Consider the following 16,783-nt stretch of genomic DNA (forward strand, 5'->3'; position numbering starts at 1 on the left):
GGGCTGTAGGTGGCAACACATATCAAAGTGCTGCTTGGTGTTTCCAGTAATAGATCACCAATGCTATTCTGTGCCCTTTTCTATGCTCTAGCAATAATCTTGCATGGGTAACTCCGCTTTGTCATTTTTTTTGCGTGATTGAGTCTGCATGTTTCCTGTAATCATTCTTCAAAGGTGCAGTTCCGCTTAAGGTGTAAAAACTGACCAAGCAGGATATTCTCTCACAGGGTTCTAGGATGAAAGCTGCTGAACAGCAGCAAATTATTTCTATCTGTAGGTTTGTGATATACCTCTGCCCATAATGTACCTTTGGATACGAAGATTGAGATCAAGAAAAATCAGCTCTTTTTTGTTCATGGTGTAGGTAAGTCTCAGGAAGGGATCAACACTGTTATGCTAATTAAACCCTCTAGCTTCGCCTGTTGCCAAACTATAGAAAAAAAAGAAAAAAAAAAAAAGTAAATGTAGCGCTTCCTTATCCGGATTTTCATGAATATGGATTGTATTCGTCCAAGATTGATTTTTTTTTTCTTCAAATTATACACATACAAACAGGCCAAACTGGGTGCAAATATGCTGCCCATCGAAGTCCCATGTATTTGAAGAAGAAAATCACCTTCAAACTCAAAATAGTTGTGTGTTAACACTAGTTGTGAGCAATCTAAAATAAAATCTTTTGGTGTTATGTACCCCCAAGGAGTCTGAGACAATGGCTTCAACAATCTTCAATGTTTCTTCTTGGGGATGCTCCTGTAGAGTGCTTCGACATCTAGACCAATCGAGGAAAGTCCCTGCAAAAGATGTAGACTTATTGTCAATTAGGGCAATTAGGCGATCATTTTTTGGCAATGACTTATCACCACTTTTGTGCATTGTGAATATTACTGAGCCTCTCCAAGAATCCAGGATTGTGCCTGTGAGCCTAATTACTGAAAAGAGTGGTTCTATAACTTCTGCCCAGAAATCTGCACTCTGTTTGAAAATCACCAGGGGAATACAGTTCAGGCCTAGTACCCCTTCCTTCCTACCTTTGGCTATTTGCAGTCAGATAAAATTTACGTGTGCAGACCTGGGGGAGGGCCCTGACCTATTTGCTGGCCACGATAGGTGTATTGGGGAAATTACCCTTGCTTGAAGAAAAGTTGCACACCATATTAGTTAATCTCATGCCAATTACCCAATCTGTAATGAGGGTACTACCGCCTTGGTTGAAGTGATTGTGCCCAATTTTCTTTCGCTATGTGCAATGACATGCCCTCATACAAGGGGCGCGCCAGGTGATTTACTGTTTTCTAGAAACAAGCTTTGTTGTTAAGCTTGATGTCGGAAAACAGTTTTGCCCAGACATCATCTTCACGTGTTCTGTTGGCAGACCATTTCAACTTCTTTAATGTTGTTTTGTGCTGACATAAGGTGGATCACAGAGGTGTCCTCTGGGTGAAGTTGCAAAGATCTTAGGGTGCTATTTATAGATCTTATGGGTGACCTTGTCCCCGTCCAATATGCATAGAATTGCACCCGGTTGCGTCCATTCCGTTGCAAGGCTTGGTTTTTGGAGCAGTGATGAATAATTCCACCAGGCTGTTGGTTAAAGACACCCACCTGCTTAGATTACTTACAGTCACATTCCCTTGGGCATACAGGAGCGACATTGTAGACTGGGATAATTGCTCCATATTAGCCTGGGTGAACTTAATTCTTTTGTAGTTAACTGAACAGATGGTGTCTGGTGCCAGAGCTATCCGGGCAAAAGGTGGGCTTTGTTGTTAGCAATGTTTCTTGAGGCCGATGATCGCTATCTCCTTTGTTGCCCCATCAAAATTAAACCACACAGTGGTAGACTGGTAGAGATAAATAGGTGTAGTCTATTGTTTGGGCCATAGAGGAGTAGAACAATGTTACTGATGGATATTCGTCTGCAAACCTGTCATTGAGTGCCCTAAGAATGAGGTGCTCCAGATCATTCAGAAGCCCTGTCCAGATCATATTTGGGCAACCCCATGTGTTTTTTTTCTTGTGGCAGTATATCCCAGGTTGAGGTTGGGGCAGCCACAGCTGTATCAGAGGAGGTGCCAAGCAGATGTGGATTGAAATCCTCAGTAAGGACGAAGTTCGAAAGTTCTCCGCCACATAGGTATTCCGTCAGCTGGTCCACCAACTTGCAGGCAGCATTAGCTTATGTTTTGGGTGAATGTAAAAGTTGATAATTGTTATCCCTGTCATGCTATCTTGAGGCAAGGTACTGATTCTGAATGCATTTATTTCTGGAGTGACAGAATGTAAGGAGCACACTGAGGCCACACAGGTTATTGAGACAGTTACTAATCTGCCTTGCAGGGGACCATATTTCCCTGACTTAACTGCAGGTGTGAAAAAGTATAGGTAACCCAGCAGATGGTGAGGTTCAGCTAGCCAAGTTTCCTGCAGCAAAACAATGTAAAAGCATGTGATGTAACTAAGAAAGGTGTTATCTGAGGCTTTGCTAGCAAGGCCGTTGACATTCCAGGAGAACACACAAAGGGGTATATTACATAATTTAGTTAGTCCCATGAGCCTTCAACTGTCATTGGCCAACAGGAGGATTGCTAATAGTTCTATAGATCTAACCGGAATTGTAAACAGGGGTATGTAATGTAGTTGAGTAAGCAATCCTCATTAGCCTTTCACTCTTTGGAGAATGCCCTAAAGCACCTCTCAGAACAGAGCTGGTAATCACATTATTCAAGGCTCTCTGCCCTATCTGTGGGTGTGACAATAGCAGAAGGGCCAGGTAGCGTGGCTCACAAAAGGGTATGATGAGTATCCTCCCAATTCTTAAAAGTAGAGCACTCCGCTGTACCAGGTTGTTTTGGTCACTTCACCCAGCAGTGGGGTCTCAGCTCAAATAAACTATGGATTTGAGATCCAATGAGAGCAGATCTGTCGGAGACGGAATATGTGATAAAAGTAATAGAATATTGTCTCTATTTAGAATGGCCCAGTTCCATCTGTATTTGAGCTAAAAGATTAAGATGTGTGAGCTGGTCTGCGAGCGGAAGTCATCCTGAATTTGGAGGAGCATTGCTCCTTAGTGATTTCTACTACTGAAGTAATCCTGGGGTAAAAGGTGGTCATGAGTACCTCAAGACTGTGCATTGAGGTTAAGATTGAGAGGGGCCTGAAACTGGTGAAGCGAGGATGACTAAGGCTGCGCCGCCTCTGTTGGCTGTGGCAATTGGTCTTGTGAGGTGCTCCTCATTGAGTGCAGTGTTATGCCCCCTTGGTGGCTGCCGTTTGTTACATGGGTGGCAGTCTCCTCCAGAGGTTGTGCAGATACTGAGAACCCCTGTCTGTGGACCCCATGCCGCCAGGCAGACAGACAGCCGCATTATGACCTGGGTTGGTACACCAGGTGCCAGAGAGTGTGGCTGAATTACAAAGAACCTGACAGCATTGGGCCAAACATCCCCTTGCTCGAGGCTCTGGTTGTTAGAGCACTGACTTTTTGCCTAGAGTTGTCCAGAAAGCCCTCCAATGAGGAGCTTTTCCCCCTGGCCTAGGACCATAGTTTTCACACTCCTGGTTTGCTGTATAAAGCTGCCTATTGGGGGGCCAGTGGGGACGGTGAACTGGGGCATTGTGTGGAAACTTTCATAGATGTTGGCTGGTGCCAGTAAGTGCTTTGGGGGAGGTGAGGGAGGGGGTAAGTCTTCTTTATGCCTTGCAGCGGAGCCATCTCTCCAGTGAGATTTGCCCCTTGGGTCGCCACAAGTGCTGTGCTGCTGCCCCTGGGATAGAGAGCCTGGTGGTCCCCCCTTTGGGCCCTACTGTGGTGCCTGGCTTCAGGTGGCTGAGCGGCTCGAGTAGTGCTTCCACTCTGACTTGGGTCAGCAGATAGCTTGAAGAGTGAATAGACATCACATGGTTTACAGTAGGCTTTTTGTTCTGGACTTTTCTCTCTCCATTGCTTTACATTTTTTGTTCTTTTTTTAATTTCTTCTGTGCCCTCTGAGGTGGAGTCACCTGCAGGGCTAATAACAGTGGGGACTGATGGTTTAGGGGGTCTGTTAATGTTGGGTAGCCCATCTCATGTCAGTGTCCTGAATCTGCTTTCTGGTTGTTGCTCTGTAAGGCTAATTAGGATGGCTGGCTCCAGGCTGTGAGTGGACGGAGAGAGCTCCTGCTTTTTACGCTGTAGCTGAGGTGCCTGTGGCCTCCATTCCAAGGTCCTTGCAGAAAGTACTAAGCATATCAGGCAGTGTAAATAACCTGTCCATAACTGGTCCGCAGCACGGGGGCACATCAAGGGACTCCAACTTGGCCCACTTGATAAGAGTTTAGGTTTCCCAGCTTCTGATCTATGCTTGCAACAAACACTGTCACAGTGTTAAATAAGGTTAGCTGGACGTCTATTCTGTCTGATTGCAACTTCTGGTCACGGGCCTCCAGTATCAAAGTGTTGAGTAATGATGTCCAGGTGCTGTCCACGTTAGACCGAATAGCAGTACCTTGGTTGGCTGATGTTTATCCAATAGCATTAGCGGCCTGTTTGGCCGGGCCTGGGGCAGTTACATTAGTGGGAGCTGGGGTAAGTCCTGAGGGTGTAATTCTAACATATCCTCCCATTCTTGGGAGCTCAGAAGGGAGAGGGAGCCAGGCTCCTCTTCCAGCAGCTCCTGAGTGCCCTCCTTGTTTTCACATTGACAGGAGGTGATCAGTCACTGTTTAAGGGTGGAAGGGAAGCGGAGGGCATCTGGAGTTGGGAGTACTGGTCAGGGAAGTAAAAGACTAGGGCTCAATGAAATCAGACTGTTGTTCTGGTCAGTTTTGAGTGCCTCGTTCATTTGACCATTACTGAGGCAGAGTTCTTTCAGGCACTCAGCTAATTTTCCAGCTTCTGTGGGGCTAGATGTTGGAGCGGCAGGTCTCCTTAATGGCACATTGGGGTGAATGCCTCCTGTGCTGGACCGGAACTGTCCAGAAACCTGCTCATGTGTAGCAATCACATCTGCATAGACCAGGAGCCTAGTGTTCCTAGTCGGTGCCAAAGCCAGGTCAGGCACGACAGACATTTTGTTGCAATGACTAGAGCACTATTTCTTATCCTCAGGAGGCATCTGGAGGTTGGAGTGGAGACTGGCGGCCAATAATCCCACTGTTGCTTGAGATGAGGCGAGAACCAACACCTTTGAGGAGCCAGGGCAAAGGGGCGAGCAAGCAGTAGCTCAACGTAAATGTCCCTGAGGACTGCAAAGATGGCGAGTGCAGCTTTGGCCAAGATGGGCTTCAGTTGATGCTAAGAGGCTTTGGGCTGTTAGGCTTTAAGGGAGGATGAGATGGAAATACGTCCCTGGTGGCCGTCCTGTAGTCCTGCAGCTCGAGGAAGGCCTTTAGAGCAACCACTTCTTATGGATACTCAATAGTGAGTGCACTGGTTTCTGACCAAAACCTCCGATTGGTGATGCAGGGGGTCAGGCCCAGAGTTCCAAGTTGTTTTATGCAAGTACTTAATTGACGATTTACTGGTGCTTGTCAGCTCACCTTGCTAGTGAGGGTCCCTTCTGGGGTGCAGCGTGTTGGAGGCACAAAAAAGCAAAGAAGCAGCAGATGTGGCAAAAATTGGTCCGCTATGGGCACAAGCCACACCGGCCTATTGCCGGCCACTTCCATTCCAAGCAGCGGGACCCAGGCCATAAAGCTTATGTGCTCCCCCGCCTTACTGCTCATCTTATACCTGTAGTGTTGGTATTGGCTTTTTCAGGCAGTAGGCGGGCGGCCAGCAAGTGTCAGGAAAGCTGGACTTCTCTATTTAGCTGCATGGGCCTGTAATCGCGGAACCAGCAGTGGTCCGCGGCAGTCTGCATCCACCCTCGCTGCCTCTCACTGCCTCGTTACCCGCTGCCTCGCTCCTCCTTCATTTCCCTGTTCCTCTGCTGGCATGACCAATCAGTAATTCGGTGTCAGGGTCGAACCATGTTCCTTCAGACCACTTCAGTATTTCCTCAGTGTCCTTCAAGTATCTGGGGTTATTTCAACAATAGATCTAAAAAACCAGTCACAAAACTTTAGGAGTGGTTCCAGAGCTGAATCAATCCGAGGTTATAGGGTGTCTAGGTGGTGGGGTGACCCCTTTATGCACCTTCAAAGGAAGTAAAAGTAGGGGATTTTAGGTATTGAAGTAGATCGGAACACCTTGCTTCTTTTTCAGTATACCAACCATTATCCAAGCCTTTGTCCACTAAAAATTTGATTTCTTCCATTATCTCATGAGTGGCGTCTCCCAGCAGTCCCTAGTAATTTCTTTCCATCTTTAGTAACTTCAGGTATTCCTGTCTGTACATAATAGGAAGGAATACAATGGCTCCACCCTTATCTGCTGGTTTAGATGATGTCATGCGCCATTCCAATTCGGTGATTGCCTTACGCTCATCTGTGAAGATGTTATGAAACAGTCGATGTGGTTTCTCATCCAACTTGTCAATAGAATTTTCCCAGTTTTCTCAAAAGCTAACACTCCTGGTGGCATGAGATGGGTCGGGGGAGCGAAGGTGGATTTAACTCTCAAGCCTGTCTTCTCATTTTCCACCTCCTCATCTCTTTGATCCTTAAAGAAAATCTTCAGCGGGATTGCTTATAAAAAACAATGATAAATTTAAAAAAACTGCCAATTCTGCTTTCAGTTTAAACACATCACAACTAGGGGTGGGGATAAAACCAACACCTTTATTCAGTACACTAACCTGGAAGTCCATCGGCCTTCTTTCACTCACATTCATCACAGTATTGTCTCGAAACCTTTTTTCCTGTGGGTGCTGGGTCTTAATCTGCTTACCCCAAATCACCTTTTGGTCTTTTTTTTTTTCCCCTCTTCCCCCACGTTGGTCTCTCCCATAAAAAAGATGGCGGATCCGGGGCTGCCACGATTCAAAGGGTTGCATTATTGATAGGGGGAACCAGTAGAAGGTTGGCCATCCCCAGCTGCGATCCTGTAACCTCTCTGGGCTAAAGGTATGGTGTAGTGGTAGAGTTTGCCAGAACTGTGATAGTGAGTGGTATTTATGTTTTGCTGAGGATATTACAAATATGGGATAACCGTGCAAGAAAGGAGTGTGGTAGTGGGTGTCATGGAGAGGAATGGCAATTGCATGGTATGGTTGTTTGCCTAAGGGTTGAATTTGTTTTTCAGGAGGGGAGTGGTTCCTAGGAGTGTTGTTTTATGTGGTTGTTGTGTAGTGGTGGAGTAGCAGCGACATTCTTGGTAGTTTGGGTGTATGCAGTGGAAGTTCAGTGGTACTGAAGTGCTGTGGGGTCAGCATGATATGATTTATATGTTTGGTTCCACAATGTGGTAGTGTATTTGCTTGGGTGTGGTAGACTGATAATGGTGGCTGGCAGTGAGGTCCATCAGTTGGTAATATTACACTGGGAGAATAATACAGAAGTGCAATGTGGCAGTGGCAAGGCACTGACTAGGTGGTAGTGTTCTGCTGAGAGGTATTTTTGAACTGACGGTAGTCAGTCAGTTATAAGAGGGCCTGATCAGTGCTTGAAATGGAAAAATTAAAGTGCCGGTACTCTCCAATTGAAAGTATTACGTTTTTCTTGAGATGTGCCGGTACTCTCCCTCTCAAAATAAAAAAGTGCCGGTACTCAGTACCGGACAGTACCGGCCCATTTAAAGCACTGGGGCCTGATTCACAAACTGCTTCTGCAGTTGCGGCGACCTGACAGTCGTGGTGGGACCTCCATACAGTAGTCTCCCATTACAGATATCCTGCCATAAACGTGGGCCCCCTGCTGAGACTGCGATCCCTCAGTCACTACTGGGGAGGCCATTTGTGAATCAGGCCCGAACTGTTGAGATGCTGTTGTTTCTGTGGGGAGATCGAACTAGGCCTGGCAGCGCAGTATATATGAGGTTGAGAGTGGCTATTTACTAGTAGTGTGGTAGTAAGAAGTGGTGTGGTGGCACTGAGTGGCAGTGCAGTGCTTTACTGGTAATGTCAGGGGGGACGGAGAATGCCATGGTGTGATGATTCACCGTAGTTAAGATACACAATAGTCTATGCCTCATCCTTGTAATCGAAGCACTCCAGAGGGAATGATAGTTTAACAGTCAATAGCATGTGGCTTGTAGAAATAATCTACATAAACAATTAAAGCAATCTCCAACCTGGCTTAAAAATCAAAGCACTTATTTTCATGGGCTACGACTTTCATGCGCAGACAGACTGATCTGATTAAACTGAAAAAATAACCACTAAATAATAGACAAGCAGCTTTTGATGATGGAAGGCGCATCACGGTGACAAAAAGAAATCGCCACGATGATTAAAGCACCGCTACCCCGTTTCATATGGGAATCAGTACAAAAAAATACTTTCATTAATAAGCAACGCTCGCAGTTTCATAAAAATCCTGTCAGAGGGACAATTATTAAGCATTAAGTAGCAGTGAAAACGGCAACTTTTCCGTTTGAAGAATGATGGTTCGACGAAACATTAGAATGACAAAAAATAGTCTTGTGAGAAGGAAACCGAGGCTGTGAAAGGAGTATGCAACAGAACACCACCAATAATGTACAATAAGCAGGGTGTAAATGAATTATGAACATTTAAACAGCAACTTCAGCAGTCAATCTTTCCTCCTACTAACCGGGCAAGAATGTAGAGTACAGCTGATGTCGAAATATGCAAACATAGTAATAGTTCTTAAAACACTGGAATTATACGTAGAAAAGTAACAAATGCAGAATCTCACATAGGAGATAAATAGTTAAGGGTAGGAGGTGCTACCCTGTTCACCCTAAAAATAATGCACCTCCTTCCCCTATGTCTCACAGAATGCTTGGTCATATGTTCTTTGTTGGTTCCTGTGGGAGCAGCACGTGCACACAGTGGCCCACGTCAACTCCTTAAGGGGCACATGTGTTTCAAGTACCTGCAGTTTGTCCATCCTGTCTCTGTAAATCCTTTGCCCAGACAACACGAGAGTATGCAATAGGACTATTTGGGTTGTAAAGGTGAGACTAGCCAATTAAAACACTCATTGAACATATCTATATTAAAATTAATTGAGAAACTCTCATCAAAGGGTGAACGAAAGAGTGACGCATTAAAAGGGTAGAATCTATACTGCTAGGCAACAGTATAGCCACTCGCGTAGTGAATTTAGTAGTATACATAATGCAGATTATAGAGGTAAGTAGTAAGAGGACATAGTACGGTGATATTTAATTAACCACTGTTTGCAGTTGACTGGTGTTGTGGCTGCAGGGTGGGTAGTTGACAGTGGAAGGGAGTGTGTGGGATGAGATGATAAGATAGTGTTTTTGTCTGGTCTTGCTACCGCCATGGAGATCCCTGCCTGTAAAGAGTCATGTTTATAGTGGAAACAACTCCAGAGTAAAACATTCAACAGGCTGTGTGACTTTACCAAGATGTGTAGCAATTGGGCACTTAGATTTACTGCATTACACAGGAGCAAACGTAACATACCGGTCGCAGAGTGGGACGAGATGAGATGAAATCCAGAAAAGACTGCTCAAGGCTACTTCTGCTGGACACCGTGATCTGAAAAGTACAATAAGACATTTTTGTAATAATGAAAGCCAGGACCACGATTTTACAGTGTAAACTTACATAGTGGCAAAATATCCTGATGACAATGCAGCCACTTAAAATCTAGACACCCTACTCTGGACTGGAACGGCATGCCCATCAATTTACCTGTTGTTTTTTTGTATGCTAAGGTGGTCGATTTCAAAGCTGGATAGGCTGTCACTACCCACTTATGAAAACCACTGTGGCCTCTAGTCGCATCCAGTAGTGTGGGGCTGGTGTGAACACATTTGCTGAGCTGATTTTGTTTTTTCACTCTGGCCCTGGCCATTCTTTCCGTTTCCCACCAACTTGGGAACACTAGGAAATCAACAATAAACCTGCCTGTGAGCAGACAACACATGGAGTGTATTGGGTCGAGTTAGAGAAACTTTGCAATTATAATTTATCTTTCCAATTAAAATGCATTCGGTATAACAAGTCTCAATGAACACTACTATAAACAATCAACACAAAATTACGGTAAATTTTACAATTTTATTCTGAATCCTAAGCACTCGTCAGGTTCGACACTGTGGTATGCTTAAACACCCAATACCAAGGTGAGTGGGGGCCGGGGGTAAGGCTATGGCTTGACGTCCCGTTTCGGTTTAATAGTTTTTTTTTGTGTATCTTTTTAAAACAATAAAAGCTATCAACTCATGCGCACAGAGTAGGGCCTAAAAATATTTTTTTTCGATATTCCTACGATTTTGCATGAAATACCACACTCGACCTCAGATCTTGATTCCTTCCTGCAATTTTGTCAGGAAAAGAAGAAATTACTTCTTAGGGCACGATTATAAATTACCTGTAGTACGGTCTGGGATTTATCAAACCTGATAAATCCCACACAATCTGAGTTTTTAAGGAATAGCATGCATATTTTGGTGCTTAGCATGGCAAACTACTCATATCACAGTAAATACACTACCTTTTTCCTAGTTAAATTCTGGAAAGTTTGACCTGCTAAAATGTAATGAAGTGTACAGACTTTACAACACCCCGCAATTACTCTGAGTGAAACTCTGCACAATTCAGAACTAGGACTCATAGGGCTCCGAAAAACTCAGTCCAAAGAGTAAGGGCCCTAGTAGGCTAAATCTTCAATCCCTGTTGTGGGAATCGTACTCCTGAACAGTCATTTCATTTATGAAGGTGGATACCCTCAGAAGTATTCAACATGGCCTATTAAATTTATTCAGGCAAATCCCCAAAGATTCAAACATCCTTATCCAGGCAGCTAATGGAATTCATTCTTTCGTAACCATCTCTACAGTAGGTATAAGTGCTCCTGCCCCTGTATCAATAGATTACTTGGATAAAGTAATTAAACAGCTATGTATGGATTAAATTTCCAGTGACGGGGGGCATGGCTAGGCGCTGAGCAAGATGGCCGCATAGTTGAGCGGCTCTGTAATAGCACATCACAGGCCCGCAAACCCGTCCTATGAATCGGACCAGAGGTGGGAGGAAGCAATCAGCTGGAGTCAGGGGTTCTCCCACCCTGAGGCCTAAAATGAGTGACAACGGAGGGGGGCAAAGGGCCGGGACGACAGCTCAGCCTGCAGGCTGAAAGAGCAGAAGGACAAAATGGTGTGCGGAAAGATCGGAGGTGGCCTGGAGAGGAGCCACTGAAGAGCGTGCCCCCCCCCCCCACCAATGAGGAGAAGCGCCAGGAGAGCAGAGTAAGCGCTGGAGGGAGCAGGAGCAGGCTGAGGCACTCAGACCCAGGAGGCATCAGAAGAGGAGGAACAGGCCCAGAGGCGATGTGAGCGACTCGGCCAAGAGGGACCACAATGCCTCCTTGGGGAATGGGAGCCTGTGGTGCACAAGGAGGTGCGCTTCAGGGCAAGGTGAACATCAGGGGAGCAGACCAAGCAGGCAGGGAGGAGACGCAGCCCGGTGGGCCAGCGAGACAACGGCTGCCTGAGATGGGTGGGAGACCCGAGATATAAATTGCCCAGCTGGAGAGCTTCTGCGAGGGAGCGCAGTTGCCCAAAATGCAACGGAGGCATGACAGCACTCCGTGAGGTCAGGAGAGGCCCATGGGGATTAGGTCTGAAGAACCAGCAACAGTAGGGCAGGAGGGTGCCCCTGTTCACAGAGGGGTCAGCGTTGAAGAGGAGACTGTGATTCCCCCCCAGAAAGTGCCCTGTTAGAGACAACCTAAGGTACAGTGGCAGAAGCTAGATCACTGAGCGGAACCGAACTAGGCCGGATACATCCTCAGAAGCCAGGACTTGACCTGGAGATGGCTTGAGAGGGGAAAAACAGTTTAAATGCCCAGGAGGAGACACCCAAAGGGTGACCCAAAGGAAATAAGCCAGCGAAATGACCCACTGCAGTGGGACCTAGGGAGCACCCCAGTGGTGGGATACTGGGAAGGAGCCTGATATGATAGGGCACAACAGAGGCCCTGCAAGCAAAGCAGACAAATAACCTGGACAAGTACACAGTGTAGCTGAAGACAGCCGGATTGAAGAGGAACCCACCAGACTATGGGGGTGGAGACCCTTTGCGGTGTGAAATCATGGAGGCCATACAAGCACTAAGGAACAATATTGAGCCGAAAATCAATGCAGTGACATAAGATGTCAACTTATTGTGCGCAGACCTACGAAAAGTCACAGACAAGGTCACCACGGCAGAAGGTCGGATTAACGGGCTCCAGGCCATCAACAAATGATTAGAAAAGCAAGTACAAAACTTGTACAAGAAGAAGGCTGAGGTGGAGGCGAAGATGGAGGATAAGGAGGGTATGGCCCATCGTAACATCAGGATCACGGGAGTCCCGGAAGGGGCAGAAGGACACTGTACAGAACTGTTCATAGAAGACCTTATCCTGAACAAATTGAGTCCCAAACGTTTGTCTAACTATTTTACCATTGAAAGAGCACAAAGGGTGCATACATAAAGTTAGGTTTGGTGAGGTGGGGCTTCTAGAGGGAATCCAACCACATACAGGGGAGTCCAACAGCTGGGGAGAACACGATGCAGATACTAACCCAATCACTTACAACAGCTAGTAGTTCATATAAGAGACTGAGTATCTTGCCCTGGAACGTAAATGGGCTGGGGAGAAAAATTAAGAGGATATTTGTCCTACAGTACCTCAGGCGAATGGCACCGGACATCCTCCTACTGCAGGAAACCCACCATAGAGGGAATAATTAGAAGACCCTAAACAGATTTGGATACACTTTGGTGACACACGCGGGCTACTCCTCGGATGACAGGGGGGCGAGCATTCTTCTTAGGAAGACACTACCATTCGCACTAGCACACTCCTGGGCAGATCCTATGGGCCGATTTGCAGTGAACAAGGGACAGTGGAAGTGCTCACGCTAAATATATGCTCAGTTTATATCCCACCACGCCTGCTTGGGGCAACACTCGTGGAAGTTGGGACCTTGATGCTGGAGTTGCCAACTGGGATCCTCATCATGGAGGGAGACATGAACGCGGTGTCAGACATGGAGGCAGATAGACTAGAGTCCCCAGCCCTGGTGAGTGAGGACCACTGAGATTTGTTTGTAGAGGTGGTGGGACTGGTGGACATTTGGAGGGCACGTCACCCGCACAAGAAGGCATATACATTTTACTACACCCCACATGGCAGTTTTTCCCCCAGATTGATTGATTGAGATATATATATATATATATATATATATATATATATATATATATATATACACACACACACATACATATACACACACACAGTTTACACGTAGGTCACTTTATGACGGGGCTAAAGGGACCAGAACGAGACTATGCAACCGTACCCAGAATAGATACATGATATTTGAAAGACCTGGTCATTGGAGAAAGACTACCGAAAGGGAAGGACCTCTACTTCAAAGAAAACATGGGGTCTGTGTCCTCCAGCTGTGTATTTATGGGAGACCTTAATGGTAGTTGTCAGTAGACAGGCTCAGGCACTGATAGGAAGTAAGAAAACGGAGAAAAGGCTACAAATAGAGGTGCTAGAGAAGGAAGTAGGAGCACTAGGGGCTCAACTTCCTAGGAATAGGTCAGAGGAGCTCTGCTGGCAATTACTAGTGAAGCAGGCAGAGCTACGTTATCTGGCCGAGGACGAGGCCAGGAAATATGCCCAGGCGACACAGACAAGGCTATATGATATCGGAGGTAAAGTGAACAAACTGCTAGCGTAGTTAGTCAAGAGAGACCAAAAACAAAAGGGAGTAAGTGAGATAGTGGAAGGTCCAGATGGTCAAGCCCAGAAATAGCAAAGGCCGTTGACTTCTACTATGAGAGGGTAGACACTACTAAGACCCTAATGAAAGATGGAGACTGACGATTTGCTTAAAGACGTGACCTTGGTGTCCCTCACAGAAAAAGAAAGGGAGTCACTGGAAGGGGATCTGATGGCAGAGGAGATAGGACAGGCAGTTGGATCATTGCAATCCTGAAAAGCAGCTGGCCCAAATGGGCTCCCAGTGAAGCTCTATAAGGGCCTGTAAAGTAGGGTGGCCCCACATCTTACCAAAATTTATCATGAGGCACTGAATACCCAGCAACTGCCGGAAGATCAGAGGACAGCAACTATAGTGGCCATACCTAAGGAAGGGAAGCTGGCCAAACAATGTGCATTGTAAAGGCCTATATCCTTATTGGACATGGAGGCAAAAGGTACTAGCCAAGGTGTGGGCCACCCGGCTGCAAAGGGTGATTACCGCCATAGTCCATCCTGATCAATCAGGTTTTATGCCCCGTAGAAGCACCAGGCTTAACATCCGTCAACTGTACGGAGTGCTCCACATGACAGTCACAGAAGGGTTTCCAGGCAGCCCTGCTAACCCTAGACACAAAAAAAGCATTTGACAGTCTGGAGTGGCGATACATGTTTGCAACACTTCACAGGCTGGGATTTGGCCTGCAGTTTTGTGCCTGGGTTAAGGTGCTCTACCAGAAGCGGGGGGACCCCTACTCTGCACCAAAATTCCAGTGGCACCCAATGGTTTTAAATACCTGGGGATATACATAACCAGAGACCCGCGAGAATTCCTCTGGAAAAACTTGTCCGCACAGATGGAAAGACTAGAGAGAGATGTAGAACACTGATGACAACTAGCGTTGACTTTAAAGGGCAGGACGGCTCTATACAAGATGATGTCCCTGCCCCGGCTTAATAAACGTGTTTCAGAACACCCGGTGGCGATTCCAAAATTGGGTTTTCAGGATATTGATCAGACCCTTACATCTCTGTTATGGGCTGAGGGGATCTCCCCAAATAGCGCTGAGGAAGCTTCAGAGGGGGGAATTATGAGGGAGGAAGGGCTGACAATTCCAGACGCCCGGATGTACTACTGGGTGACCCAGCTAGTGGTGATCAATGATTGAGCCTTTGCGGAATCCGTGGAGCCAGCCTACAGGGTGGATAGGGAAGCAATGGGTAACTTGGGCTATGCGAAAGTCTTGTTAGCCGGCAGGGGACCCTGGACTTACCGACCCATACCGTGACTGTAGTGCGAGCATGGAGAGAAGCAAATTATTACCTGGGGAGGGGGGAAGTGTTGTCTGTACGTGCCCAACTCTGGAGCATAGACTACCTGAAGGAAGTGAGTGTAATGAAGGTGTTCTCTAGATGGGCCTTAATTGGGATAGAACACCTGGAAGGCGTATGGAGGAATAACACGGTGATACCCTTGGAGGATCTGCAGATTGAGTTTGCCTTGCAAGACGCGAAAAGATATAGATATTTGCGACTGCATCACGTGCTTCATAGCCACATACACATGGGGGAGCAGATTACAGGCATGACACTGCTAGAGGACTGGGTCCTCACAGAACCGCTGCCAGAACAGGCAATCTCGACAACTGATAGGAAACTGACCAACAACTCCCCCTAATCCAAATGAGCTGCTGAGGGCGGAGGACCTCATTAACATGGATGAGGATGAATGGTCTGACGTCTTGAAAGGCGCTAGAGAATTCGGACCTGCTTCCAAATGGTGCAGCTTCAGATGCTGCACAGGTCTCATCTTTCCCGGATGCCTTTGCAGCAGATGGGACTCATCCAGTCAGATCCATGCGTGAGACTGAGAGATGCCGGGGACATTTTACCACATAATGTGGTCCTGCCCACTGATGCAGTTGTTTTGGAGGGAAGTGGTGGATCAGATGTCACGTGTGATTGGAGGCACGGTCCCGATGGACCCCCAGATAACTGATCCTGTCGAATCCTGGGGAAAATGTGTGGAAAAAACCCTAACTCATATGGCTGAGGTTAGCAGTGGGAGTGGCAAAGAGGAATGTGGCCAGGGCATGGAGAGCATCCTTTACACCGAGGGGGGTGGATTGGGTGGCAGATATGGACTGGTGGTGTAGGTCCAAAAGAGTGGTCTACCAAAGTAGGGGCTGCCCAGCGAAATGGGACAAGATACGTGGACAATGGAACGCTACCCAGGGCGTGTGATGAGGAAGGGGGTGGAATCTGTGGAAAGTAGGGAAACTGCAAGGGACATAGCGACAAGACCTCTTAGTCTCAGAGGGAGGGTGGAAAGCGAAAGTGTGCTAAGTTGGATCCATTGGCCAAAACTCCTGAAAGGGCTTAATACTCAGTTGCACCCATTCACAATCTGTAATGTCAAGTGTATGATGTGTATATGTATGTATGCTACACTGTGTTAAATGGAAAGAGTTAAAAAAAAGAAAATTGCATTGACCATCCTGATTACTACCTGGTAATGTGATTCCATGTTCTAGGCTTCCTAGTCACAGTTCTTACTGACTGCCGCCCATGTCCACCAAGTGGTAAATTAGATTGTCTTAATAAAATCCTTATTTCCCCATTTGCAAAAAATTATAAACAAAACAATAGAACTCCTTTTCCTGCCTGGAATTCACTCCTTCCTACTACCAGATATCTCATTCATACCTATGCAATTATATTTTGCCTTATGGTTGAGCAAGGGACCAGACAATTCGGTTCTTCAACTCATGGTATGCAACCAGTAAAGCTGGGACCCGTAATAATCAGGATTACTTTTAATTAATTGCAACATTATTATCCTGTCCGCCTTCCTCCTCAAAGTCTTTAGTGTATTTGCGTCAACAATTTAAAATTACTGAAAAATAAAAATGAACTTGACCATCTCTACCAATAAACAGTGAAAGATGAATGCAAGTATGAAGAGTAACTCAGGGAACAAAACTAAAAATAGCCTTGAATAAGGACC

General features: G+C 46.3%; 1 protein-coding gene across 1 annotated transcript in view; it reads right to left on the bottom strand.

Annotated features, from left to right (window-relative positions):
* LOC138247235 (protein spire homolog 1-like) overlaps positions 1-16,783 on the bottom strand; it is a 275,991-nt gene that overhangs the window by 173,361 nt on the left and 85,847 nt on the right. Inside the window, exon 7 of the mRNA XM_069201970.1 lies at positions 9,477-9,551. Coding sequence (XP_069058071.1) covers positions 9,477-9,551 — 75 coding nt within the window. The remainder of the gene's footprint in view (positions 1-9,476; positions 9,552-16,783) is intronic.

This window comes from Pleurodeles waltl, chromosome 7, assembly GCF_031143425.1.
Source record: "Pleurodeles waltl isolate 20211129_DDA chromosome 7, aPleWal1.hap1.20221129, whole genome shotgun sequence".
Taxonomy (NCBI): Eukaryota; Metazoa; Chordata; class Amphibia; order Caudata; family Salamandridae; genus Pleurodeles; species Pleurodeles waltl.